This window comes from Phallusia mammillata, chromosome 1 (assembly GCF_965637545.1).
Source record: "Phallusia mammillata chromosome 1, kaPhaMamm4.hap1.1, whole genome shotgun sequence".
Taxonomy (NCBI): domain Eukaryota; kingdom Metazoa; phylum Chordata; class Ascidiacea; order Phlebobranchia; family Ascidiidae; genus Phallusia; species Phallusia mammillata.
In genome coordinates, this window is record NC_137252.1 from 2,153,932 (window position 1) to 2,181,595 (window position 27,664).

The 27,664-nt window shown below is 37.1% G+C and overlaps 2 protein-coding genes across 2 annotated transcripts; both read left to right on the top strand.

The window, feature by feature from the left end:
• Nucleotides 1-3,380: 3,380 nt before the first annotated feature.
• Nucleotides 3,381-14,700, top strand: LOC145209264 (striatin-3-like). Its single transcript, XM_080079533.1, has 15 exons — nt 3,381-3,459; nt 3,560-3,646; nt 3,846-4,108; nt 4,715-4,861; nt 6,952-7,045; nt 7,601-7,705; nt 7,964-8,062; nt 8,597-8,718; nt 9,085-9,308; nt 10,069-10,190; nt 10,543-10,707; nt 11,663-11,800; nt 12,142-12,234; nt 12,488-12,574; nt 12,876-14,700. Exons 1-15 carry the CDS (start codon nt 3,381-3,383, stop codon nt 13,043-13,045), a joined length of 1,995 nt encoding a protein of 664 aa, XP_079935659.1. The 3' UTR covers nt 13,046-14,700.
• A 3,596-nt stretch (nt 14,701-18,296) lies between these two features.
• LOC145214733 (uncharacterized) lies at nt 18,297-25,830 on the top strand. Its single transcript, XM_080083336.1, has 8 exons — nt 18,297-19,043; nt 19,591-19,650; nt 19,709-19,805; nt 20,246-20,418; nt 20,727-21,424; nt 21,616-21,847; nt 22,192-22,707; nt 23,260-25,830. Exons 2-8 carry the CDS (start codon nt 19,620-19,622, stop codon nt 23,418-23,420), a joined length of 1,908 nt encoding a protein of 635 aa, XP_079939462.1. The 5' UTR covers nt 18,297-19,043; nt 19,591-19,619; the 3' UTR covers nt 23,421-25,830.
• Nucleotides 25,831-27,664: the final 1,834 nt, after the last annotated feature.

Below are 27,664 nucleotides of genomic sequence, written 5' to 3' on the forward strand. Positions count from 1 at the left end.
ATCACACCATTCGAAAGGAAAACAATAATACGAATGAAATGTAGATGAACTATTGTCCGGCCTTGTTGGTGGACAACCACACACCACAAGCTCTTCGGGGTAACAATACTGCTGCTCAAGCCGACATTGTTCTGCAAAACATCGTTTCAGTTACAAACTTTGAAAAATGATACCGTAATTTATCTTCGAAATTAATCAAAAACTTGCAGCAAAAATAAAAGCAACCATGTTGATTGTAAAAAGGGCACTTCATAAAATAAACTCATCATCGTCATCAGTACATCTTAGACTTTCTCTGACAATATCAATGACATTAATGACTGGTCTTTGACACAAGTGAATCAGCTTAGGCCTTAGGGTATTAAGTTAAAAAACTATAAATCATAATGACTTATTTCAACTACTAATCAAAGACTACACATACAACTTAAATTTACTTACCGTAAGTTACAAGCCCGTCCGATGGGAAATTGTTGATCAACCGAACCACAGAAAACAATATCAGGGTCCTAATCATTTTAATTATTTATCTAAAGCACAAAGAAGACACAAACGGGCAAAATTTGCAAAGGTGTTTCTAAAATAATTTTCAATATTTATATTTAATTAAATGTTTGCTGATGAATATATTCTCAAACACGGTCTCAACAAATATCGCTTGCCTGACTTCAACCGATGAGTAAGGATTTGTTGCAGCGGAAACAATACGTTACGTAGGATTCAAAATATGTGACACAATATGGGCGTCATTGACAACTATTACTCGTTGATGGTAACATCAAAAAGCTAGAAAACAACTACTTATTTTGACCAAATCAGCGCTATGGTGATGTAATGATGATTGTATAACATGCACTGAATATTTCATTTCATATCGGTTTGCTTTTATTTAGTCACATGCTAATTTTTTTCATTTAGTGTCATGGTGATTTATTCATTTCGTCACATGTGATGCAATAATCACATCGTATATGTTTAGTAATGGTGATTTTTGCATTTTTAATTGAAAGCTGGTTTGTAATATCTTGTTTGTATATCCAGGACGAAATGTTGAACGATTACCAATTTAAATTTTACGCTGTATTGTTTCGGGGTAAAACTAGCGCATTATTTTACAAAAATTAATTCAACATAAGCTGTCAATCAATAAAAAAAATAAAAAACTAACTTACAACATTTATCAATCTTCGCGTATTTTTAAAGAACAAATAGCAACATGTGGAAATACCAAAACATTTTAGTATTTTACGTTATAGCTTTTCCGTTTCATTTTATTGTTGTTTTCTTTTGGACGAAAATTGACGATGCCTTCCAAATAGGCGAAATTAATATTTCTGTTTCGTGACTAAACGATTTAACTAACGCTGATAAACGATTTAACTAACGCTAATCATCTGAAAACATTGTAAGCATCACTGCCATCGATCAGGGGACAAGACGTAAGGACGATGGGAAACCGATCGCGATTATTTTCAATTTTCAACGTTTTTTCGAGCAACTTCACCGAATTTTCGGGGTAATATTTCAATTGATGCAACTGATGTCATATAGTTTATAAAGAAGCAGCGGGCAGATGTCAAACATTTATTATGCTTATCCACCACGTTGCATATTTAAGAAAGATTCTTGCAGTTAATAAAGTTTTACAACATAATGTTTTCTTAATTTAAAGAACCTATGGTTTCATGAAAAATTAAAACTACTTTAAAAAGAGAAATTTTTTTGCATAACGTTTACCAGTTTAAGATCCAAAAATATTGGTTCTGCTAATAAATCTGCTTTAACATAATCTTATTAAGGCGTAAACGCATGCTATAATGTATTTCGGTGTCTAAGTTCTTTAACTGAGAACCAATGCTTTGCTTACTTTTTTGAGTTTTTGAGTTTTGAGTTTTTCAGATTTTTAGAAAAACTTTCGGTGGAGACTTGTGTTTCTGTTTAATTATTTTTACTATCATTTTTGCCATGAGAAGTTATAGAGCAGAAACCTATTTTTTTAACTCTTATGTTGAGCTCAGTTTATTTCGCTTGGTGAAAAAAAAACATAGTGACACAATTGCACTAAAACAGTCACCAAACCGGAAATAGCTGCGCAACGTTAAAACGTTATTAAGCGCAAAACAGTAAAGGGCACAGTTGGTGGATGATACCAAAACGCGCTGCAGCTACACCGTATTATAAAGCGAAACCCTGTCGGATAGTTTCAATGTTATGTAGAAATAAGAGGTTGCTATACATGTTGGTTTGCGAAGAGAAAGTTTTATAGCAGGAATTAATCATTGCAGCATGACAAATCACTGCAACATATTACAAGGTAAATAAAAGACGGTGACGAATTGCATTGCGCAATTACTGCTGACTCACCACAAAAATGCTACAAATCAACATAATTATATTTTTTAACAAATGAATAGTTCAGCGAATCAACTATTTTTGGTATTTCTTAGTCTACATGAATATATGACGTACACGATCGTTTTGTATGTACTATTTTAGTCAACAAAACCAAACCAATGATGTCTTTTTTAAAATTTTACGCGCGATGTCGTAGATTCATTAAAATTAGGTGAGTTATCACAAACACCTTTTTATTGTACAACTTAGAAGCAGGAGTGTAGTACATTGACATTATGCATTAATTGCACGCGCACACGCGACTAACGAGCACGTTCCCAAAAGTTTTAAAATTCCCACATTAGTGTTAAAAGACGCACAACACGCTTCTGAACATTCCCATCAAGGAACTTTCAATGTTGAAATTGCTTGCATTTTTATAGGTGTTTAATATTTAACAATAACACTTTTTGAAGACAAACTATGGAAAGCCTGGCAAAATAAATGATTATTCCAATTTATGCCTGCCTGCTGCCTCTCAAGTATTGCCATACAAGTGTCACTTGTCAAAGATAAATTGGCTGCGTTGTTTACTAGAGCCAAACAGGACAGATTTGTTCGGTTCTCACCCATATCAGTAAACTCCACATGAGTGGGGTTACTTTGAGTTAAGCACTTTCGAATTAAATGAACATACAAACGCAATGTTTGTTAAGGTGACTCGTCTATAGTTCAGGTAAATACTGATAAGGAGGAGCAAGAAACCCTCGAAATTCGCAGCACTCGGCGCTTATTCAAGTGTGGAAACACGTTTAGGCAAACATGCTTCTGTTTGTGAGTAAACTAAAAAAGCATTTACAAGGGTTTCCAAACAAAACACTTTTTTTTAAAGTTGATCACTCACTACATTTGAGAATTAAAACTGTCATAGTGCATTGGTTACCGCCAACTTCAACACAGGACATTTGAGACCGAAATTATCGCAGCTTAAAAGGGTCCGAAAACGTTTTTACAAGCTAGTGGTTTACATAAAGTCAAGGTAAATCATGCATCCAACTTATACCCTGCTTATTTTGCTTGCTTTTGTTTCCTTCAGTGCTGGTGAAGTGGGAGAAAATTGCACAAGTAAGTTGTACTGGAATAACAAGTTTATAAGTTACATAACCTTGCAGTAAAATTATTACCAGTTTTCATTTTCTGGTATTACGTTTTAAGTTATTTACAGGTGAAATTCTGCAACTTCAGCAGAAAGTAACTAAACTCAACAAACAAGTTTCATTGGCGTATTCCAAACCAACTGTACCAACAACAAGTAAGTTGTATAAACAACAGAACATTTGCTCGAAATATGTTGTTTCAAAATAAGTATCATGGCTGTTGCACAGTTTGCAATGGTCCACTCATTAATAAACTATTGTAGAATAAATATTCATAGACTGAAAAGTATGAATGGACATCAATGTATATTTTATGCAGCGCATCTCCACAGCATTACGAAAATCATATTACAGATTGTACCTTGACTCACTTTGAGTTTCCACGTCAGCAGCAAAACGAAGATTTCGTCTGGTACAGAATGCACTTTCCCAGACTAACGAGCGCCACCATGTGTGCATGGGTCAAAATAGCTCCGACGTTTGATCTCAGTTTCATGAGTTATGCAACTAACAAATATAGCAACGAGTTTTTAATTTTCTTTGACAATCCAACCACACTTCAAGTTTACATACAAGATAGTGTAGTCGAGTTTAAATTTCCTGATGCAGAAAAAATGGTAAGTTTGTAAGGATTTTTTCCCGGATTTGGTTCCTGAGCGCGCAGACTGATTGACTTTTGTTTGTCACGTGGATTTGACTAGAGGCACAACTTGTATGTAATATTTGCTAGACTATCCGACAACAAAATAACAAATACGAGCCTTTACCTGTTTTGCTCCATTGCACAATACGCTATACTACTAAATTGAGCACCTTTTAATTTTCATAACAACTCAAAAAGTTTTTGATGTTAGATTTCTCTCTTCATAGATGATATATGAATTAAAATATAATCGCTTTAATTTGTCGGAAATTTGTCAAACCATCACCATCCTTTCATGTATCTCGACTTACCGGCTGTCACTTCAAATGTCATCAGTCCCTTCCAAAAGACTGTAAGTTGTTCGTGACAACGAAAGACTTAGATTTGTTATGTTAAGGTGACGATCGGTAAAAAAAGATCGTTAGGTTTACTCCTCCTTTACGAATGACATACGGATTGTCAAAACGTCATGTTTAAACGAATAAATTGATTGTGTGTGTTTTGGCAAATTGTATGTTGATGCCGGAAAAAAGGAAATGCGACATAACGAGTTGAGTGAATAACAACAAGTGCCTTGCAGATTCATGTATGCGTCTGGTTCGATTCCAAACGAGCTGTGATTGGAGCTTTTGGCAATGGTGAAGAAATTCCCTCACAAGGTTATCCTGGATATGTTGTCAATGGAGGAAGAAGTTTAATCCTTGGACAAGATCAGGACGCGGTTACGGTTACGCACATGAGTGTTAATAAATGCAGTGCTGGATTAACCATTAGGCAAAGTAGGCACGTGCCTACAGGCCAGTCAAAAATCCAGGCCACTTTTCTTTGTGACAATGATTTGGCAACACTGATAATTCTAACATTTTAGTTGGCAACTCTGATTTTCAGGGCACTTATAAAATGTGCCTACAGGCCAGCAGACCCTTAATCCGGCACTGAACAAATGATTATCATAATTTTAAGAAATTCTGCTTTGAAATGCATTTTCTCATAGTAATATTGGTTTTACACAACAACAAACAATCTTTAACCTACACTAAACGATTTAAATTGGATATCTGACGAAACAAATGGTATAATTAATGAGGACAAATCTGACAATGAAACGGACAAGTCGTAATAGCACTCCAGGTTCACCGCACTTTAGCTGAAAATTAATGTAATAAAATTGAATCAAGGTGGCTGGTTACCATATGAGTCACAAACAAGTTGGCCCGCTTATTTGGGGCAGTTGGCAAACTCATGACAATAGGTGCAATAAATCACATTTATCGTTGTTATCCACGGCTCGAATTTATCGTTGTTATTCACGTGAGATTTGGCTGTTAACTATAGAGGGAAGTTGCAAAACAAATCCGCCCGAATGGAAAGTAAAGCGGGCGGTTTTGTACAGCTCGTTTTATAATAAATACTTTTGTATGTTTTGCAGGTTAGTAATTGTTTTGTTTTTGTCCAGATGAACTTTGTCAACACGTATCCAATTTGTGATCTGTCTGTTTTCCATTATTGCTAGTGACAAGAAAGAAATCTGCACTTAAATTTGATTCTTAACAGTAAAATTTTCCACAAAGTTAATCCGCCGTCATTAACAAGTTTAAAGTAGCCCTTTTTTTAAAAAATTTCCATGATAGTTGCAGTAAAGTTGATGTTGGTGGCCTTGGTTTGCAAGTCATGGTCAATAATTATATAAATGCACTGCAGCATTGAAAGTCTCCTTTTTTAAATATACTTGAGGTGCTCATATTAAACGCTCGTCATTGGCCAGTCGCCCGCGTCGTGATCCTAAGGAGGAATTTTCCCTCAACTGAGTTCTTCGAGTAAATACATTTATTCTTTACAAACACCGTTAGAATTGTAAAAGTTTAGAACGTAGTAATAAAGTTTTAATACTTGAAATATTTGCAGTCTTGATTCCTGGTTTAGGAAAGCACCAACTAAACCGATTTATCGAAACAAAATAGCAGCGTCTTGCCTGGAAATATGGCAATAAATGATCTGAACAGACATGTCTCAAATCACAATCTAACCAGGAGTCAATTTTATGCCTGATTTAATTGACGTTTGGGAGCCCATTAAGTTAGATGTGTAAATTAACAAAACGGTATACTACATTTACAAAAAAATTTGCTGATCTCTTTAAAACGTCCAAATTGCAGACATAGAGTGAGTATTGACGTCAAAAGCTCCATAAAAAGTCGTCAGCAGTTTTAAATTCGGTGCTCATGTTTGATATTTGGCTGCAAAAATTTACCCCGTAAAACTCTTTACAACTTGGTGTGGGGTTATAAAAGCATGAAGCGTCTTGCGGTTTAGCAGAAGCGTTTACTGCAGCCATTGTGTAAGACGTTTGTTCACATATATTTTGTTATTTATCGAAAATTTGTGCTTGCAGTCTTGTGTTTTTGAACACTGTTACTTCCTTCTGTAGGGAAAGTATGCATCCAAAATTTGCTGTAGCAAAGGTTATTGTCCTAGGGTTAAAGACCGCCACCAAGTGACGGTTTCTCTTTTCGATGAAAATGTGATAAAATGGGCAATTTCAACAATAGTTTGGTTTTTGTATTAGATTACCATCTAAAGGAGTTTCAATGCAGTGGGTATTAAATTTTGAGTAGCATTAACACCTCAATGATGCTGTTGTTACTGTGTCACGAACTGTCTATATTACTCACACTAACAACATAAACATTTCGGCGCACAAATTCTGCTATTGTTTTAACTTTTTGTGAAACATTGTTAGTGTATATTTGAAGGCCTGAGCATCACTAAATTGATGAACAGATTTCAGTGTATAGAGTTCTTATGTTTTAAACCTGTATTTATTTACAGGATGAAGTGGAAGGAATGAGTGTTGAAACTGCTACAGCCATCGCAGAGTTTGATTTCTTGAACCCAGATGCTGAAGAACCAGGTCAGTTTGTTAGAAAAACAATAGACACAAGTCAAAAAGTCAAAATCAACATGAACTATAGCCTTGATGCTAAGCCAGTGGTTCTCAAACTTTTTTGAGCGTGACCCAAATCTGAGTTTCATAAACACCTCACGAACCAAGCCTCAAACAACAAAAAATGTATTTTATTTCCTTGTACGAATACTTACTCATACTCTAACGCTAACTGTCACATGGCCAAGTTCAGTTAACGCAAGATTCCTATTATTTCCCGTGCTATGACGTTACAATCGCCATGTGCGACACATTATAGTGGGAAGGCTGTTGTGTGCGCGACCCATTTTTTTACCCTGTGCGACCCATGTTTGGGTCGCAACCCATACTTTGAGAACCACTGTGCTAAGCCATATACTAAAATTATGGTTTCTTATGAGGATGTCAATTGATTCTATCAGTTTCTTCCCCTTTGCCTAACTTAATTTGTTTGACACACAATAAAAGTAGGTAAAGCTTGCTTTTGTGGTTGTCAATTTTTTCACTCCACAATACAAACTGTTGGTAACCTTCACTTTACAGACGATACTAAAGCCACAGATTGGACGATTGACCCAAACAAACTGAACGCAATGAAACAACAATTCCTACTTGAGAAAAAGCAACAGAAAAAGAAAGGAATGAAAAGTAAGACAACATTTTTGTCCCTAAATTTGGTGATTTTTGGACCTAAAAAAACTGCATTAAACATTAATTATTGAACAAATTTGGAAAAATATGGTTAATAGACCATTGCACTAATATACTGAACATGCAACTAGTGTGTTGTCTGTTTCTTAAAACGTTTCTTTTTGAGCTCCCATGAAGCAATAGCTTTTCTGTCAAACACCACAAGATATGTTTTTCTGTGTAGCCTTTTTTTGACTAAACTTCCCAATCTCATAGGACCAGCAAAGAAACATTTGCAAGACATGCTTCAGACATTTCAAGGAGCCGAGATGCAAAAAGCAAACGACGACATTGATATCCATATACCCGAGGAAGGTTAGTTGGTTGTGAATATAAATGTAGACATACACATTAGGGATGTGCCAAAACTGCAAATCAAAAACAGCGATGCTCGGTACCGGATACTCGGGTTCTGGCTCGGCTCGGCCCATCCATATTACACATATGTTTAATAAGTACCTGATAGGTATGGATTCAAATCCCGTTACAGGGTTTTTAGCATACATTCTGTCGTGTTCGGGACAACTGGATTCAATAGTTTTTATATGCATGTAATGAAATGATTTCATGCTGGTTTGGCAAATAAATAAGACTAAGTCCTAAGTACATCACTAGTTGTAGTCAGGTTTCGTTCTAACACGCAGCATTTCTTATTTTTATTCAGTACAGACACTCTGATAACTGACGCTGATCGTGTGCCGCTCTTCTTAAGTAATTTGTATAGTTGATAAGTGAAGGCAGATCGGTCGGTTACCACCTTGTTAAACAAGCTGAAGTTTGTTATGACATTATACTTACAGTACAGCTACTTTATAGTTTTGGATATTTATATGGTGTTTTGCTTTATAGAGAACCTCCCATTCACCGTCGGAGGGGGTCAAACCGGCGACGAATCAATCGAAACTGCACTTGGACTTGGAGCTTTAGCCGGACTTACTGTGGCCAACGAAGCGGATCCACTCGCTTACGATGTATGAGCTTAACTGAATGAGTTTCGTTTTCGTGTTAACACAGCTTGTTCTAATAGAACCTTTAATTTTCTATTAAATTAGATAAAAGTGTTTATGCAATAAATAATGTAACAATTGCTCAGTTGTATTACGACATACATTTGTAGGTTACCATTACTTCTGACTTGATTTTACCCAGAACATGCCGAGAGTATCAGACGCTTGGTATTTGGCAAAATAAAGTTATTTTTTTATTGAACTGCTTAACATTTGATTGTTTATTCGCAAAAATCATTGTAAATTTCGTTTTCATTCATTTAATTTTATGTCCAACATGCGATGATTTTGGCCTAAAATAATGTTTTCAAAACGAACTTTATGCAACAGATGTCAGCCACTAAGGAGACTTTCCGAAAAACCTGGAGCCCGAAATTCACGCTCCGGAGCCACTTTGACGGGATCCGGGCGATCCGGTTCCTTCCCACCGAGTCAGCGGTTCTAACTGCGTCCGAAGATAACACGATGAAATTGTGGAATTTAAACAAACCTCTTCCCAATAAGAAGAGTCAAGCTTTGGACGTTGAGCCGATCTACAGTTTCCGTGGACACGTGTAAGGAAATTGAAAACTTATTAATATGTTTGTTTGGTCAAGTCAAATTTTATTTGCATTGTCATTTCATCACCACAGTTATATTGTTAAACAGTTACATAAACAGCAAGGACATCGAAAAAAACATAGGTTATCGTAATAAGTTTTACACCAAATACTTATTTATATTTATTGACGAATTTAACTTATGATAAAACCTGTAGATTGGTGCTTCATACAGTATTTGTAATAACATCATGCGAAAAAACGGCACTGATATTTTCATGTACATATAATCTCAGTGACTATGCATACATATGACAATGCTTGAGTTTGACTTGACTCGGTATAACGTCTTTTGCAGTTCATTAGGCTTTTGTGATTTAACCAACACCATATCGTAATACGCCGTTCAATGACGATCGGCCCGACTAATTGTGATTTATATATGAGTGTTCCGTGATCGCTGGTTTGTACGAAGGCCTTACAGTTAGTCCCCATTAATAAATTTATGTTTATCTTAACTTATATTTAGTATTTGTGTACTATATATATAGGAACTCAACCCTCAAAATTAGAATCGCAAATTTTTTACCCTTTGGGTCAAATACAATCCGTTTGTTCTCATTGTTTTCACAAAATTAAACTCTAGAGCGAAAATATTCCTCTGGACTTGTAATTAATTACAACTAAAGACTATTGCTGAAGATCTATTTTCGCGCCAGTTAAAATTTCAAACCTCCGAAATTCATATTTCAAAAACTTTCTTAAATCTCTGCAGAGGAGCAGTTTTATGTCTGGATGTGAGCGCTGATGGAGTTTTCTGCTTCAGTGGAGGAATCGACTCATCTGTGAGATGTTGGGCTCTTCCTAATATCAACATTGATGCGTACGACACATACGGTAAGGAGAATTGCTCTCTTCATATTCCAGTGACCAAACCTCACTAAAATTCAGTTAAAAATTGATTGTATTAAAAGTCTAATTTTTCATTATAATTACGTCAGTATTTAACTATTTGCATATGACGTCATTATGTGACGTTCATGGAAGACATGTATTGTGAAGTTTTATTCACTACGTAAGAAGTGCGCAAAAAGTCCTTGTGTCTACAACCATCTGTCATGACGTCACGTTATGTTTGGACGTGACGTCATTTGCTACTTTTGTTGTTGTTCTGTAAACCATCTCCATAATTGTCTAAAGTTGACTGTTTCATATTGTTCAAAAAATGCGTTTACAATTTCATGGACAGATTCTTCACTGGCCGGTGAGATATTGGTCGGACATACTGACGCTGTTTGGTCGCTCTCATATTCCAACACTCGTCAGCAACTCCTTTCTGCTTCAGCTGATAATTCCATCAAATTATGGAGGCCGACCTCGAATGATCCGCTTGTACAGACTTACACTGTTGACGGTGAGTTGAGTTTACATGCAACGGGAACTGTTTTGTTCTTGGGTTGTGTGACTAAATATTACACTGTGGTTGGTAAGTGGAGTTTAGCAAAACTAAGAAATTGTTTACACTCGGTTTTAAGTCATTCCACAACCTTTATAAAGTGTATATATTGTAATTAAGTTGTCATGCACCATCCGTACCTAACAAGGAGCATTACATGCATGGTAAAATGCAAGTTCGATAATAGAGTAAGGCTTGTGAAATTATTACACAACAAAAGGTTGATGTGACGTTCAGTTGCTTAGTACGTGTGACGTAAAGGTGTGTTTTATAATCATTGACATGACGTTGGCCAGGTTTTTAGTATGTACACGCACGTTTGCCACAAATAAAAATATCGTTTTTATTCTGCAAATTGGAAAAAGCGAAAGTTTTATCGGGTTTTATGGAATTGCTTGTCATGGTTACAAAAGAGGTCAACACGCAAATTATCCTTCGGAGCAAATTCTTTTAATATCATCCTTGTTCCTACCATTGTTGATTGAACCTTCGTACTGGCCGATGTATTTGAAATACTTACAAATGTAGGCCTACTGCATGAATGGATTAAAAGCCATGGACGATAAAATCCTTGGTAAAACAGAATCGGTCGGTTTTGTTTTACCAAGGATTTTATCGTCCATTGGTTTTACTCTACTCTAGTTAAAAAGGCAAACAGTGATCGTCAGGTTAAGCCATGCTGTTGATGGTTTTGGACCAATTACTAAAGCTGATATTTTGATTACTGCATGAATACAACTACTGTAATCTCTATTCAAACACAGATTCATGAAAAAAATGCTATTGAAACTTCAACTTAGTTAACATTGACTGACCAAACTGTGAAATTACATTGTTAGCCTTGCACAATTATCCCACCACACATCTTATGTACGAAATTGCCCCGAGCTGAATAATTGATGTTTTTCTGCAGGACCTTCAACGCCCACTTGTGTTGAGTTTGTACAATGTGATTCCAACTACGCGGTGGTGTCCCATACCGACGGAAAAGTTGTCTTGTATGATCTCGAAACAGGGAAAACACCTGTTATTCTCTCTGAAAACGACACAGGTAAAATCGATTCAAAATCTGCTGCGTCGTTTAACTCTAAATATTTGTGCTTTTGTTCCACAGTATTGACATGAATTGATTGCATTGATTCTGTTTAGAATACTTCCTAGTTTACGGATTTTTTGCATAATTACTCTTTGATTATCGATATGCATTATAATTCTTTTGTTTTTAATGCGATGCGTTACTGTTTAATTTTGAAATGGTGACAAATATGCATTGGTTACTAAATTCGGCTCGTTGAATATAAACTAAATTACAACTTTGCAGAATTTATTTTGTTTGGAGATTTGGCAGCAAATTAACCTAAATGCATCACGTGACAAATATTTTAATCTCAGGTCGAGTAAATGCAGTCGCAACTCACCCGACCATGCCTATCACCATGACCGCACACGACGATCGTCACATCAAGTTCTTTGACAATTCCTCAGGTAAAACTGCTGGTCGGGTTACCTCGTCTAATGTTGATTACAACGGTCGTAGGTTCACTTAGAGCTTGTGTGTATGTACAGACACATAAAAATATATGCTACACATAAACTGATGTGTGACCATAGCGTGCATTCAAAGTTGCTCATATTAGTCTTACAAATTCGCATGTTAATTGTTGTCAACTAATGTTAGCTATTTCTTATAGTCATATTACGTTGTTTCGGGTTCATATGTTGAACTGTTTCATTCTAGGAAAGTTGATCCATTCTATGGTTGCCCACCTTGATTCGGTGACGAGTCTCTCCGTTGATCCAAACGGTCTCTACCTTCTTTCAGGAAGTAAGTACACGAAAACGGAAAATAACTCTTTTACAGAAAAACGTCAACATCTTTACTAGACTCGCTCTTGACACACGTTTAGTTTACGAAAAACCTGAAGTTACTCGATTTAATTAACGTTTTTGAATTGAAAATATATGTGGCCCCTTTACAGAAAAAAATACCAAAATTTGCGCTATATTAGCACTGCATATAGCGTTTAGTGTACAAATGAGGTAACGTGAAGTAATTTTAATTTATAAATTTAATAATTTATTTTAATTCCTAAATCCACCACCGACCGTCCAATCTCCACTTGCAGGTCATGACTCCTCGATTCGACTGTGGAATCTCGACAGCAAAACTTGCATACAAGAGTTGACGTCACACCGCAAGAAGTTCGACGAATCAATTTACTCCGTTGCTTTTCATCCGAGCGCAACTTACATCGCAAGTGCGGGAGCCGACGCCCTCGCTAAGGTCTTCGTGTGAACGCGTCACAATACGCCGCGTGTGTGACATCATAGTCCACTTGTGACGTCATAGTCCACTTGTAATAGGCTATTTGTGACGTCACGATACCGTAAAGTGACGTAGAAACCCTGCGACACGTCTGACGTCATAGGATATTGCTCTTATGACGTCATAGGCCAGCCTTGTGACGACATCGTGCAGTTGCTTACTCCATTTTAGTGGTCTTGTTGATTCCAGTTAACGTCACTGCCCAATCAAGTGCTTTTGGTCCGTCGTTTATGACGCAATAGAGACCAGCTCTGTGACGTCATTTATAGCTGTTGTTTCGTGTCGCATGCCTCGATGACGCGTAACTTTGAAAAGAATAATATGTTGTAAGCTTGATTATTTATCGCGCTTCGTACGGTCGCCGCTTTTGTTACGTCATAATGCGTTGTGTACAAATGCTCGTTCGCGTTGCTCAAGTATTTTCTCGTCGCGCTTGATTCGGTTTGGTCACGTGGTTTCGTACCTCTGCCTTCGCCCAACGAAATCTAAAGTTCAATCTCTATTGGACACATTTCTTTGAAAGTCCAAAAAACTGCGCCTCTAGTGGTTACATTTATATTCGTACGACACCGTCAGAGGGCGCTGCAGGGTTCGGTGCTTTTCTGGTGCAAAGTTTCATTCTGCATCTCATCACTTCATCATTTAGGTTTCCTCCAGGGCTGCTTTGACCCGAAACACTTCTTATCCTACTTGGTGATCTTCACACCGATTCGTGCGATTCCCGTTTTAATTCAGCACATGTACTCAAGTTGCTTCCGCACCAATCAGTGTCAATTTGCCCTGTTTTTCTGTGTTTTCCATTTGTAGAAAATAGTTACTCGCTGAAACGAGCGGTTCTCGTAGCTGATTGGCTGTATCAGTCACGTGGAAAACCGGCTGTGTTGTTTCATTTTAGCAAACCGGTCCAGTTTATATTGTAAGATGTAGAATCTATCAAAACCCGGCAAAGCTCATTGCTTTTCAGTTTCTTTGAGCGATAAATATCCTCAATACATAATATGAACGTCGCTTGCGCTTGTGTTTTGCCGCCCGGGCAAATGTATTTCATCTACCTGAAAAATCTCTTTGCTGCGCTGTATCTTCTGTATGCGACTGAAAATGGGACCTTCGACAAAAATGTATTTCAACACCGATGAATAGGACGGTTTTCCTCTTTCTATATGTTTGCATAAACGCGAGTGTTTGTTAGAGATTTTCTATTGGGAAGTTCTCCAAATCGCCCTAAAAACGCGGCCACACGTTGAAAAACTTTAGACTTCTCAGCGCTAAACCGTAATCAGTTCATGTTGATTTTAAGATTAGTTCATGCGGACGTTCTCCTAAGAGCTCTTCTATTAGCTTTTATACCAAAACAAATATTTGCGTATTTGAGCCTATATATAAAATTCTTATCATTTACCATCCTGTTATCTGCAACAGTTTTGCAAAAGCAAATTGACTTTGACCGATGTTTCGACGCGACATTGACTTTGCAACACTTAACAACTCTAGAAGTTTGACCCTATCTTTTTGCTTGTGAAGCTTGACCCTCCGATAAACGGCAGTCGTCTTTTTATCGACACAAGATGTCGCCCTGTGCTGCGTGACGTGTTGTCACACTTTCAATAGATAACTAGCTTTGTTCATATTCTTGTGTGGTGTGTTGAAGTAGTTTTACTCAGGTTTGATGTAATAGTAGACAAACTTAAGCATTATAAGTGCGATCAGTTAAGGGTCGACATGCCTTTCAGAAGCCTAAAGCAGCTAAGGCTAGATCCACACGCACGCTTGCGCGTCAGCGCATAGTTGGTTTGTTCTTTTATAGCCAGAGTTTTACCCCGGCGCGCGACGCTTTCGACTCGGCTGCAAAGCGTGAGGTTTCGCTCACAAAGCACAAAGCGCTCCTGTTTTGCCGAGCTCGCGAGCGCTGGCTGAATAAATTTGATATAGCTCACGCTGGCAAGCCAACGCAGTTTTCAAGTGTGAGCTTCTGATGTTCAGTAACTTTACTTGCTGGGCGAAATGCATGTTATGTGTGTAGTGCATAATGATTTTTGGGCATTGTTAGCAAAACACATGTTGATTTTGCCAATGCAAAATTCATTAACCATTGTTATCAGTATACCAAACAGAACTAAATTCAAATTGTGGTAAATAATATGGATAGAAAGAATATACTTTATCTATATTAACCGATAAGGTCCAGCCAAACATTCTGGTGAAAAACACAAGTAGAAGAGATCCCAGTAAAAATGCGGCTGTGTGAGCCAGAACGCCAGCGCGCGATCTTGAGTTTTATGTCTGTGTGCATGGACGTCACTGCGCCAGCGGGGCAGCTCGTGGGCGTACGTTAAGCTCGCGAGAAATCCTGTGTGGATCTAGCCAAAGATCTTGATAGCATCCTTCTGCGACGCCATATTTGGTTATCTTGATGTTCTTAGAAATCAACGGTTAAAAATCATCGACCACTAACCCGAATGTGGTTAATCGCATAACCAGCATGGCAAGCTTTTCTGTGCGGACGACTTTCTTAACAAACGTTGGACTAAGTTTGGATTACAAATCCTTTTTGCAATTAAACGATAGTGTACCACATACTGGCTTGGTGTCACAATAACTTCACTCAAGAGTAATGAAAAGATTTATTACTTAATTATTAGTTTGTTGAGTGATTTTAGAAAAGCTCGGTCCTTCATTTTGAGCATCAACTCCCAAGCATGGCGCCGACACATTCACACATTTTCTCAGTAGCGTCGCAACATTCTGGGTGCTTTATCTTGCAATAGCAAAGTCCAACGAACAGAAGAACAATACCCAACTGCAAAAAAACAAAAAAAAACATCATTGATAATTTTGACGTTAATGAAAAGCCCGTCTTACCGATACGAAAACTATTACCACTGTCGACATTTTGATTTTGCTTGAAAATTTCTGAAAACTACTGACGGAAAACAAATTGAAGCTGCTTATAGCTCTGCTGCACAACCTTGCAACATACACTTGAAGTTACTAATTTATTAGTTTGCCGCGGTTAGAACTTTGATTGCCACATAATGGTTATCATGAGCAAACATTAACTCAGAAAGAAAGTAACTCACTCAACAAAAATCACTCAAGTTATTTTATTTTCGACATGCCTTTTCCCTGAAATATTGGACGTTGCTGTTTGCATCATTGATTCTGATCAGACTTGAACTTAAATTAAATTGGAGCTTTAACTTGAGTGGTTGCCTCACTTATGAATGTTTTGTAAAATTACTTATTCTCGTCGTACAACGCGTTATGGACCTTATTATGTTTGGGAACATTTATAAAGGCATAAACTAGTTTGTGAAAGGTAAATTGTATTTACCAAACCCAGAAACTTTGCAGAAAGTATGTAACTGTCGGTGCTAAGTAACGGTCTGCATGACAAAAAATCCAAATTCCTCATTTTGTAAGCAAGAACTTGGCAGAATGGTCCGGCGCGCCTGACCCATAATAAAAAACTTTGATCGGGATTCGTCTCCGGGTGTGTCCTGGGTTTGAACCCCGTGAAACTTAACTTACATTGTAACAAACACCATTCAAGGGTAAAGACATTTAGCCAGCAATAGCAATTTTTCTCGTGCCTTCTACGCCTCTTAACAGGTTGTGGCTAACTAGAAATAACCCAGCATACAAAACTACAAGCTAACTAAAGCACTTGAGCTTTGGTTTGTTTGTGTTTTGGTTGCATGTTAAACAAAGTTTCTCCGAAATAAGTAAATTATTATCTATTATATGGTAAATTATTGCCAGAGTCGGGTTAGGCACCCTTAGGTGCCTTAACCCTTTAACTGCTGAATTCTTTTTGACAAAAATTATGGTTTAGACATGCTCTTGCTCTTTAAGGTTTTATGCAAAATCGATAGAAGATAGGCAAAAACTTTCTTTGGGAAAGTTGTTGGGTATAAAATTTTCTACAATTTAAAGATAAAAAAATTTTCGATGACGTCATCACTTACGAAATTACGTCATTTCAATTCTATTTTTTCATAAAATTGCAGTTTATTTATGTTTTTCGTTACAATTATTAGTTCCAAGTTGTTTTACAAACAATTCCTTAAAAAAATATTGATGTGTGTTTTTTCGATGACGTCATTAATTAGTCCATGACGTCATAATGAACAATTTTAGTTTCTTGTTTTACTGTAGTAAAGGACAAAATTAATGTTTTTGAGGGTATAAAACTTGTTTTTAATAACAATTATTGGCAGTCTTTCCAATTTACTGACTTATTCTAATGTTTACCAAATACCTGTACACATAATGCATTCACAAGTGGTTGTACATGGGATGTTTATTATGCATCATTACACCACAACATGTAAAATTTTGAAACACAGTTCACAGAAGTTAGCAGAAAAACCACAATTCCAAGCATTCCAAAGGAACTTTGCACTGATTCTTCTGTATTTGTTGTCAATTTATGAGGCCAAATCCTCCCAACATTTGACAAATATAAATACAGTTGATGACCAAATACAATCAAAATATAGGTCAGCAACCATAAACTTCTCGAGTCAAAAGGCTTCTACAACAGTAGTTTTCGTGATAAATATCTGCTGTCACCACTAATAGGAGCTAAACTGACTGATACAGCACTATATTCAAGCAAACCCAGGCAAATTCACTGTCCCCAACTACCCACTTCCAAGCCCAATTCAGCTGCACACATATCAAATTGTAAACAAAGATCGCTGCAACACGCACGCAAAGCCCTGAAATCAACTCCAAACAGCTGTCTGTGAATCAACCAAGCGTAAAATAACAAAAAACGGCTCAAAAACAAAAATTAGGAAAAAACATGTTTTTTTCCGAATTTTTCCTTTCTCCTTACTGTAATTAATTTTTTTTAAATACTGACATATCATTTTTTTCGAATAAATTGAATCCAATATGCATAAGCTTTCAAACGCAACCCAGTTGGAAAAAATATTCGCACTGATATGATTTTTATCGCTGTTTACAACGAGGCAGGTCTCGGGGCGCATTTATGTGCCCCCCGCAGCTAAAGGGTTAAAAGCAGTTCCCCCCTCCCACACATAGATGGCACAAATTCATTGCAAATGTTGTAGGTGGACGTTTTAAAAATTGCATGAATATTTTTTTTTGATGAAGAAACAACCAAAGGCAAGACACAATAACGTAATGATTAACTGAGTCATAACTTGTCCTCCAATTAAAGAGTTAGGACCATTTTTTTAAAATGCCAGCAAATTCCAGGAAAAAAAAACAAAGTATGGTGGTTCATTCATATACTGAGGAGCCATGAATATCTATATTTAAAGCAAAGATAAAAATCCGACATGCTTCCTTCATGCTTTTAATTCTAAGTAGTGATGTGCCGAATACTCGGTTTGTCGAATTGTTTTGATTGATCAGCCATTTTGCAAAGATTCGGTTTCGGCCGAATAATTTGTTATATACGTTTCGGCCGAAACCTGGTCTTTTACGAACACAGTTTAGTAAAGTACCACGCAATCTTTCAAACTAAACCACAACTAAAATCGCGTAAATTCTTATAATTTTAAAAAGATTATCTATTTTAACTATTCTGCACTAATTGCCTGGTAGACAAACTTATGTTTTCACGTCAAACGCGTAACGTACGCCCTCGTATGATGTCATAAATGATTCGGTCGAATTTATTCGGCTAAGCTAAACTGTCGAATATTCGGTTTCGGACGAACCGAAATACACCAGAACAATTGCTATTTCTAAACAGGTTCTTACTGTGCGTAGTGCTCAATCTAGCCCTGGCCATTGTGTGTGAAAAAGTGACATTTTAAAGGCAGCGATAAATCTCCACATGCTTGAACCGGACATTTTATCCATTTTCATACTACTGCGGTTCAGCATACTACTGAACAACATGCAACCTCTGTTTTCTTGTTATAAAACCGGGAAGGCGCTGCTCCTATCACGTCACACGGTTACATCTGGATTAAAATCATCTTATTACAAGGTTTGTTATTCACGTTAAACGTCTGCCTTTCCTATCAGCACATTCAGCCAGTAAATTTAGATTTGAGTCTAGTACTGAATATAAACTGAATAATTCATGTCCAGAGATAAGCCATGAAATTGGCTAAGCTTGGATCAAAGCTTTTAAGTTGTTTGTGGTAAAAAGATTTTAAGCTAATTTTGCTTCAGCTAAAAATCATGTCATCTATATTTTGTGCAAGATTTGAAAGGAATGGCTGCAACGAGAAAATATTTACACAATATAAAAAAGATTGTAGTTTAGTTGAAATTTTGTTCAACTGAACGGTTTCAACGAGCATGTCAGTGCAGTGCAAAAAAGAAAACAACAATAACAAGATTATGACAAGCATATACAGTACAATAACATTGTGGGTTTTCTTTCTGTTAGCGAACGTCATCCAAAGTACGTAATCGCCTGCTAAAAGTAACAAGTAACTTAAAAGCTAAAAATTCAAACGATATATTAAAGCAAACTGTAAGAAGTTTTGACAAACTTTAATAAAATTAAATCATTTATTGTACTACAGTATATTCACAAACAACAGACGAGCCATGTATGAACGTCAACGATCGCCGAGAATGCTTCGGTGAGCTAAATCCAAATATAATATAAATGAATTAATACTTTAATATTTTGTCCAATAGTGTGTAATGCTGATGGATACAAAAACAGTAGTTGTACAAACGGAGGTACAATGCGGAGAATTCGTGTCGACTTTTGTGAAATAAAAAGTGACGTGAAGTAAGTAATTTTTGATAAACATTTTCTTGTGTAAATATAATTCTCGGCTGCTGAAACAGAAACCAGAAAAAATTTAATTGTTGCTTTTGAAAGCTGGTATAACTCACTAAATAATTCTATTTTTTCAAATAAAATTTTAAATGATGAAATTGTAAGCGTATGTAAAAGTTCCTAAATGATAAATCCTCAACGCCATATTTTTCTGCTCAATTATCTTTCAGTGCAAAAAAATCCGAACAAAATGAGGTTAACAACAGAAAGTGTCAATGACTGAAATTTCAATAAAGCCAAAATAAACGGTGTTAATGTTTATCAAATCCTAAATGATTGCATTCTGCAACGGCATTAATGTTGCATACTTGCATGTCACTTGATATTTGAACATACCACACAGTTTGTAGGTCATATGGTTTCGTATATTTATTGTGTTTTTTGTAAAGCAACGAATACACATGCGACGTCACACCAAACTGCAACAAACAAAAGAAACATAAGCAAAGGGAGCGACTGATACGAAGAACTTGTCGCAAGAAAGCTGAATGTGAAATTCCATCTGGAGCGTGGAGAAATAAACATTACATGTTAATAACATTCAAATGCAAAGGATGTGGTGGTAAATACGTTTGAAATTCGAAGCTCATTTTTATTTAAATCTTCTTAAATTTTGTCCGTTTTTGTTTTCCATGTATCGAAAAACACTTTTACTTTGAAGATTTTTGACAAAATGGATTAAAATACTTAATAGTTAAAAATAACATACATTGATTATATTATACCAGCGTATTTTTTATACTAACTTCGACCCAAATTAGCATCATAATTGTTATGTTTGGATACGCAGTGAAAGATATTATACTACTTTCAATGCTCCATTCTTCACTTAGTAAATTTTGATATTATCTAGGTAAAAATGTTTTACAGAAAGCTGTGGAAACGAAGACATTGAATTTAAAGGGGAAACTAATTCGTATCAAGCTCTGAACATGCTCACCGAAACATTCACGATCTACCAAGATGAAAAATCTGAGGCAAGAAAGTTTGACATAACAATACCCAACTCTGGTCCATACTTGTCGGTTGATGATGTTCATCTCAATAACATTTCCACCAGTTCATCTTTGCCATTTGTCGCTGCTTTGTCGGTCATCAACATCAATTCTTCTAGTAAAGAGCTTTTCAACAACCTGACAACCGAACTGACAACTACAAGAGTAGCTGATGTTCTCGCAATAGACGACCTGCCCTTAATCTCCATAGTCGTCGATCAAGAAGATGATTCGGAAGAATCGGAAGAATCGGAAGAATCGGAAGAGTCGGAAGATTCGGAAGATTTATTTCAAACCGAAGTTACGTTTTCTTTGTCGGTTCCAGGCACCACAAACTTTAAAACAGAAATAGAGCCAAAGTTAATGAAGAAAGCTGGTGATAGAGATGTTTTTGTCAAATCAGTCAATTGGATTTGCGTTTTCATTGACCCTGAAACGTATGTGTTTTCAAGGAATGGCTGCGCACTGACCACTAGTGTGAATAGATCACAAGTTTCATGTGCTTGCAATCACACCACCATATTTAGTGTGCTTCTTGCCGTGGACGCTGTCATTTTACCAGCTTACATTAAGGTAAATCAAATGCATGGGTATACTGACATGAACGTTAATGCAGCTATATCATCAGTGTATAAACACGTACATATTACATCTTACTTCAAAAGCAATAATGTTACTAGTTAATCAAATTTAGTTTGTACCAGTATCTTAGGAACTTGGAGTCATTGCTTAAATTGTTGAGAAAAACATGAACTTTTTATCAGATCCTGTCTTACATCACTGAAGGCACAACGGTTTTGTTTCTCATCATTACTGTCATCACAATCTTCAACGTCCGCCATGCGATCGTAAACGACCGAATCTTTGTTCAAATCAACTTGTCACTGGTTCTCATGATCTTCCACGCACTCAATTTAATCCATGACGTCGCTATGACGTATCCGCAGCTGTGCGAGGCTCTGGCGGTTGCCATACACTACTTCCTGCTGTCTTCAGGTAATTTTCTGTTTCAATCACACGCAACAGGGTTTACCTACAGTTTAATCAAAGGAATCAACGCATTTTACCACCAAGACATGGTTTGAATGAAATAGGCGCCACGGTTATTTTCGATGCTATCTAATTCAGTGTCAATTTCTTCATTGTTAGTAATTTAACTTAGGTTATTTTCCAAAATTAAATTAAACTGTTCACCAAAATAAGAATCTAAAAGGTGCAAACTTTGTTTGACTCATGGTACTTGGTTTCTAAAATCACATAAACCGAATGGATGATAATTAAACTCTGTGTAACATTAGTTGATAATTTTAACTAAACTTACATTAAATATTGTTCAACAGTGTTCTGGATGTTGGTGGAGGGAATCACACTTGCCATGAAAACTTCGTCCAAGTCTCTTCAATTCAACGCGATCAACCCGACCAAGCTGAACGTCATCAGAGCTCTCGTCGGATGGGGAATCCCCTCAATCATTACAGCAGCAGCAGCAGTTGTTGGTTTCGTCTTCACAGAGAATTACCTCACTCCAAGTGCGGTGTATGAAGCAGGTTTTAACACTTCCATGTACGACAATACCCTGCGTTGTTTCCTCGACCATCAATCCCATCTCTTCTACTGGTCGGTGATTGGTCCGATCTGTCTCTGCATTCTCATCAACCTTCTCATTCTCGGCCACGTGGTCGTCTTTATTTCCCGCCTAAACGCCAACCAACCGCGACGAGGCCGCGTCCGTCGCCCAAACGCGCATGAGAAAATCACAAGGAAGGTCAAGATTCTTGTGGTGGGCGACATCGCAAAGAAGTTGCTGCTCCTCACTCCTGTCATGGGATTTCCACTGGTGCTGGGAATATTTGTAGGTAAGGATCTTTCTGTCACTGCTGCGCGCTACTGACGAGTTCCAGTCCCTATATGCTTAACAATAAAACAGGATGAGACCATAGTGGGCACATCTAAGGATTCTTCCGAAAGATTAAGTGTATGCATAATCACCTAAAAACACACAAATTGGTGTACGGCCACAGCGTGCACATCTCTTGTTACCCACAGTCGTCCTTCGTGTACTGAGAGTGTTCGTGTGTGTGCTCAAACACATGAAAAACTTTGCTGGACATAAACTGGTGTGTGGCCACAGCGCGCACATCTAATATTGCTCACAGTGGTCCTTAGGGCACTAAGGGAGCTTGCGTGTATGTCCAGATACATGAAAAACTTTGCTCATAAACTGGTGTAAATAGCAGCGTGGTTATTTAATGTTACTCTGGTGGTTCGCAGTGTACTCAGTGCGCCTATGTGTGTGTCCAGATCCCACAAGTCAAGTTTTTATTGGTTGGCGGTCATTAACTTTTTGCCTCACCAGCAATTTGCCCCCAAATTCTCAAAAAATCGTTTCCATCCTTTTGTTGTTGCAGGAATAGGTTCAACTGAGAGCAACGATTTCTTCATGTACATCAATGTGATAGTGAACGGATTGCAAGGTTTATTTATCTTCATCATCTACTGTGTGATGCAAGAAGAAGTGAGAGAAGCCGTGAAGAGAGCTTGGTCGAGGTTTCAGTGCGGATATTGCTAGAAAACTTAATTTACCATTTGCATCACGTCGCAAAACACGATGTGTATAATGACAAAAGTGACAGGGAGCTTACTTACAAGCACATTGTCAAATAAAGAATGTTTTGTTGCAAATGTGAAGCAGAAATAATTACATCTCTGGAATAAAAAACAAAACAAAACTAAAAGCTGAAAAACCTTGATTCCTTTGCTGTAACTAACCAATGCCTATTTATGCTGTTACATGGTCTCGTGTAAAAATCTCGTGTAAAATCTTTTGATATTGACCACTAAAATACTGTGACAGATATCTTCAAAGTCTTTGTTTAAACCTACAAATGCAGCCTGGATCTTCGTGGAATCCAGGCAATATTTTTGGTCCAAACGAGTCGGGAGTAACCGAAGTTTACTGCAGCTAAGCGCAGCTGACGTATATATGTAAATATCTGATCAAAGCATGTTTATTGTGCCTTTTTCATTGGTGTATTTGATTAACAACTACACGTTGAAAGCCAAAAAAGGCGGAATTGTCACAACCAATCATTTGCACATTTGTTTCACAATCTCTTTTCCGATTTAAACCCAAATTCGGAAAGCGCTATTTGGCGGCTACAAACTCCTAGTTACTTTGCTTTTGATTCTTTCATCTTTAACGGTTGCACACGTGTTTCTACATTTATTCTCATAAAAAATGTGAATGCTAAACACAAACTGCTAAACTTTGGGCTTCGTGTTATCGAGGGTTTCTTTTTTGTAATATTTGCGACATATTTTTCTTATACGCTGTACTTTTATTCACATTTACACACAAAACAAACCTAAACAACAATTGCTGCATGATTGACATCTACTGAAGCAACATTTAACACAAATACATCAACTTATATTTTCTAGGCCATGCTTTCTCCCAGTGCTAGAAAATTTGTACAGATGAATAAAGTAGTTTATTTTTACCTCGCCGTCATTGTGCAAGAACTTTGCCGCCATTGTGCAAGAGTGCACCTTGCAAACCAAATTCTAAACTAGAGCATAATGACAAAGTCTTAAAGCTCTAAAACAGACACATTGATCACAGTGTAAAGATAAAATGTTTGGGAAACACTGGAACAAAACAACAAGTTATGGACAAGGATTAAGCATGAAGATTCAGGTAGTAACCATTTCTGTACTGGTCCGCACCTCAGAAACAAATCGAATTTTTTTGCATTTATCCACTGCGCTGTCAATTACAGAAGAATAAAGCAAGGGATTGAGGGCGCTGTTGATTGGAAGCAAAACCGCAGCTGCAAGCACATAAACGATATCAGACAATACTACACCACCAAGCGACAAAACAATTGCTTTAAAAATGTAAAGGGGCTGATGGGAGGTACCGCGTAAAAAAAATCCGATTTGATGTAGAAGGTTTTTTGTAGTCTCTAAGAATAAAACCATACAGAGACTGCATGGACGATGAATGTAAAACATCCAGAAACTCGACATCTCCTTCATCTTTTGAAAAATTCCTAAACGTCAGGCGAAGCCCAAACTTCACTGCATTGTTTAGTGCAACCTCGATGCATCTGTTTACCGCTGGTCCAGTTGCGATCCATACGATGTCGTCTATAAATCGTTTGATGATCTCGCATTTTTTAAGTGTTTTTGCTATCGGTTTCAAGACAAAGTGCAAAGCTATGTTTGCTAAAGAGACAGAGTGATTATCTCCGGCAACAATACCTTCGGTTTGTTGATAATAATCCTCACCATACTTAGTTGTAACACTTTTTATAGTTACCATGACCAATTCCACCCAATGTTTTCTTCCCTCAGCATTAAACTTCGTGTGTTCTTGTAGCGCTGTACCAAGCGCTTTTTTTATTGAACCCCTGGGCAGATTTGGATACAGGGCAACTATATATGCAGCTGTAATGCAGAGGCGTCCCCTGAGCATTTGTGCTTTGTGGACGTTTTCTCGCTTCCACTTTTTTACCTCCTCCACATAGTGCATACTATCACGATAGAATTCGTCAATGCCCGACTGGCAGTATTTGATTGCCACAGGATGCAATATACGTTCAATAAGTGCCGTCATACGCGAAGTTGTGATGTGCCAGCAGCTTGAAAGAGTCTCACAGGAATGTCGCGTATGTTGATAACATTCAGTTCTTCCTCCATCAATTTATGGGTTTTAAAAAGTGGATAAGCGTATGCCGGGCTACTATTTTCAAAGTTTTTTGCCGTCGGTCCGGAAACTCGGTGGAACCTGTTTCCCGTCACCTTGGAGCGTAATAGTAGGTGTTCCGATATCACCGATGTGTGGTATAGTGCCTTGACGATTTTTTCACATTTCGGTCTGGTTAACTTACATTGTTTTTCAAATGTCTTTTCGAATTTTCTGGGCAAACCACCTACAGCGTTTCCACTGAGTGTCCGATTATTTCGCAATAAACCAAATGTTGGTGGTTTTGGTTTGCAAGCAATGCTAAAGAAATATATATGTGCACTCTTGCATCAAAATATTCTTATTTTGCAGCATTATTCTCGGGTTCAGCGTAAAATATGTGCAAGTTATGATACCAGTAATTGGATGAAACTGAGTAGTCAGAGTTTGGACGAAACCAAATTTATATCACTGCCTTATTTTTACGATTCTGCTTCTGGAAGAAAAACGAAATACAGAAAATTTCATTGGGTGCATTCTTCTGCTTCGGCAGACCAAAATGGGAAAAGTTTTAATTGCACTAGTTTTAAAATTTTGCTTTTACAGTCTATGTAATGTTTCCACTCCCACTTCGCATAGAAAACGTTTGTACGCTGTTTGCCAATGACAAACCACTTAGAACCGCAATGACGTTCTCAGCGACGGTGGCAACAATATGAACAAATATATTGGAAACCTCAAGACCTTCTAATTCAGTAACGTTTCGACACCTCTGTTTATCCATGTGACATATGTGATCTCTCCCTTACGGTTGGGGTTAAGGTGAAATCTATTTTCTATCGTGCTAAATGTAGGCCTAAAGTCAGTTGTAGGGCATTATGAATACCAACACAATAACATGTTGGTAAATGTCTTGTGTAATGCAAAAAGCAGTTGCAGAACAAAATTCAAACAACAACATTTCACATTACCAACTTCATCTTTATTGTTGAAAATCACAAAGTCCAAAAATCATTGATTTCACCTTTTTTCTGCATGGTATAAACAAAAAAGTAAGTTTTAAACAGGTCGATAAAACAACCAGACTTAAGCCAAAAACTTTCTTGTTGATTTAATGAAAAAACTGCAAAGTTAACGAACATTTAAAGCGTCTATTTTAGCAACCAAAGCTTCTTGTTGACGTGGATTTTTAAGTACATTACGCACAATGCAACATAAACATTCTCTTTCGGAGTGTAAAGACATCAAGGAAAGCAAAAGCACATTCTCAAGGCAATGTATGCAGAACAATTTCATCATCGTTGCGAAATGAATGTTTGCTTATGACCCTTTGTTGGTACGTTTGTTTTTCAAGTCAGCTTTTAATTTAGCTCTTAAGTGCAGTCGGACGTCACTTGGCAAACATCATTTGTGTTTATTATGTGTCAAGAATAAACATGATAGAACCATACTTCAGTCACATGATAAACGATGTCGCAATAGTTCGTGTATAAAGAGTCTAAAAAGGAACGTGACAGGAGTATAAATAAGGAAGTATTTTTTATACCGTATTTTGTCGTTACAACTTACCAAGGTTGTCGGTTACAACTATGATACTGTAGTGATCGATTTTTATGTTAATGTTCGCTGATGAGTCTCAAGGATATAATCGTGTCACTACAAATTAAAGAAGTATACCACCGTCCTTAACCTCCCAAGCTCCTGGGCTTGTCAGGACAGAGTCCTGGAAACTCCACACACGTGTCTTGCACTTCGGTTCGTTTGTTTATTACTTATTCAAATAAAATGCTTATTCAAATAGAATGTTTGAGAAACAAAACAAGTCGTTAGAAATTAATAGTAATAACGTTTACATATAAATTCAAGTTTAACTAGCAACCAACACATTACTTCAATGCAAGTAATTGAACAGTAACCAAAGAGTTAACTGCGGTAGGAGTAAAACTGTTATGAGCCATTACATCAGCGGTGCGTTTTATAAATTCATAACACGTGACATTAAACTGTACAACTATGCTCTTGCCGTTGGCGCTTGCACATTTTCTCACACACAAAACAGCGCCAAATTTACCGCACAATACAAAACATACGATTAAAGCGGGTAAACACCAGATAGCAAAGTCGAC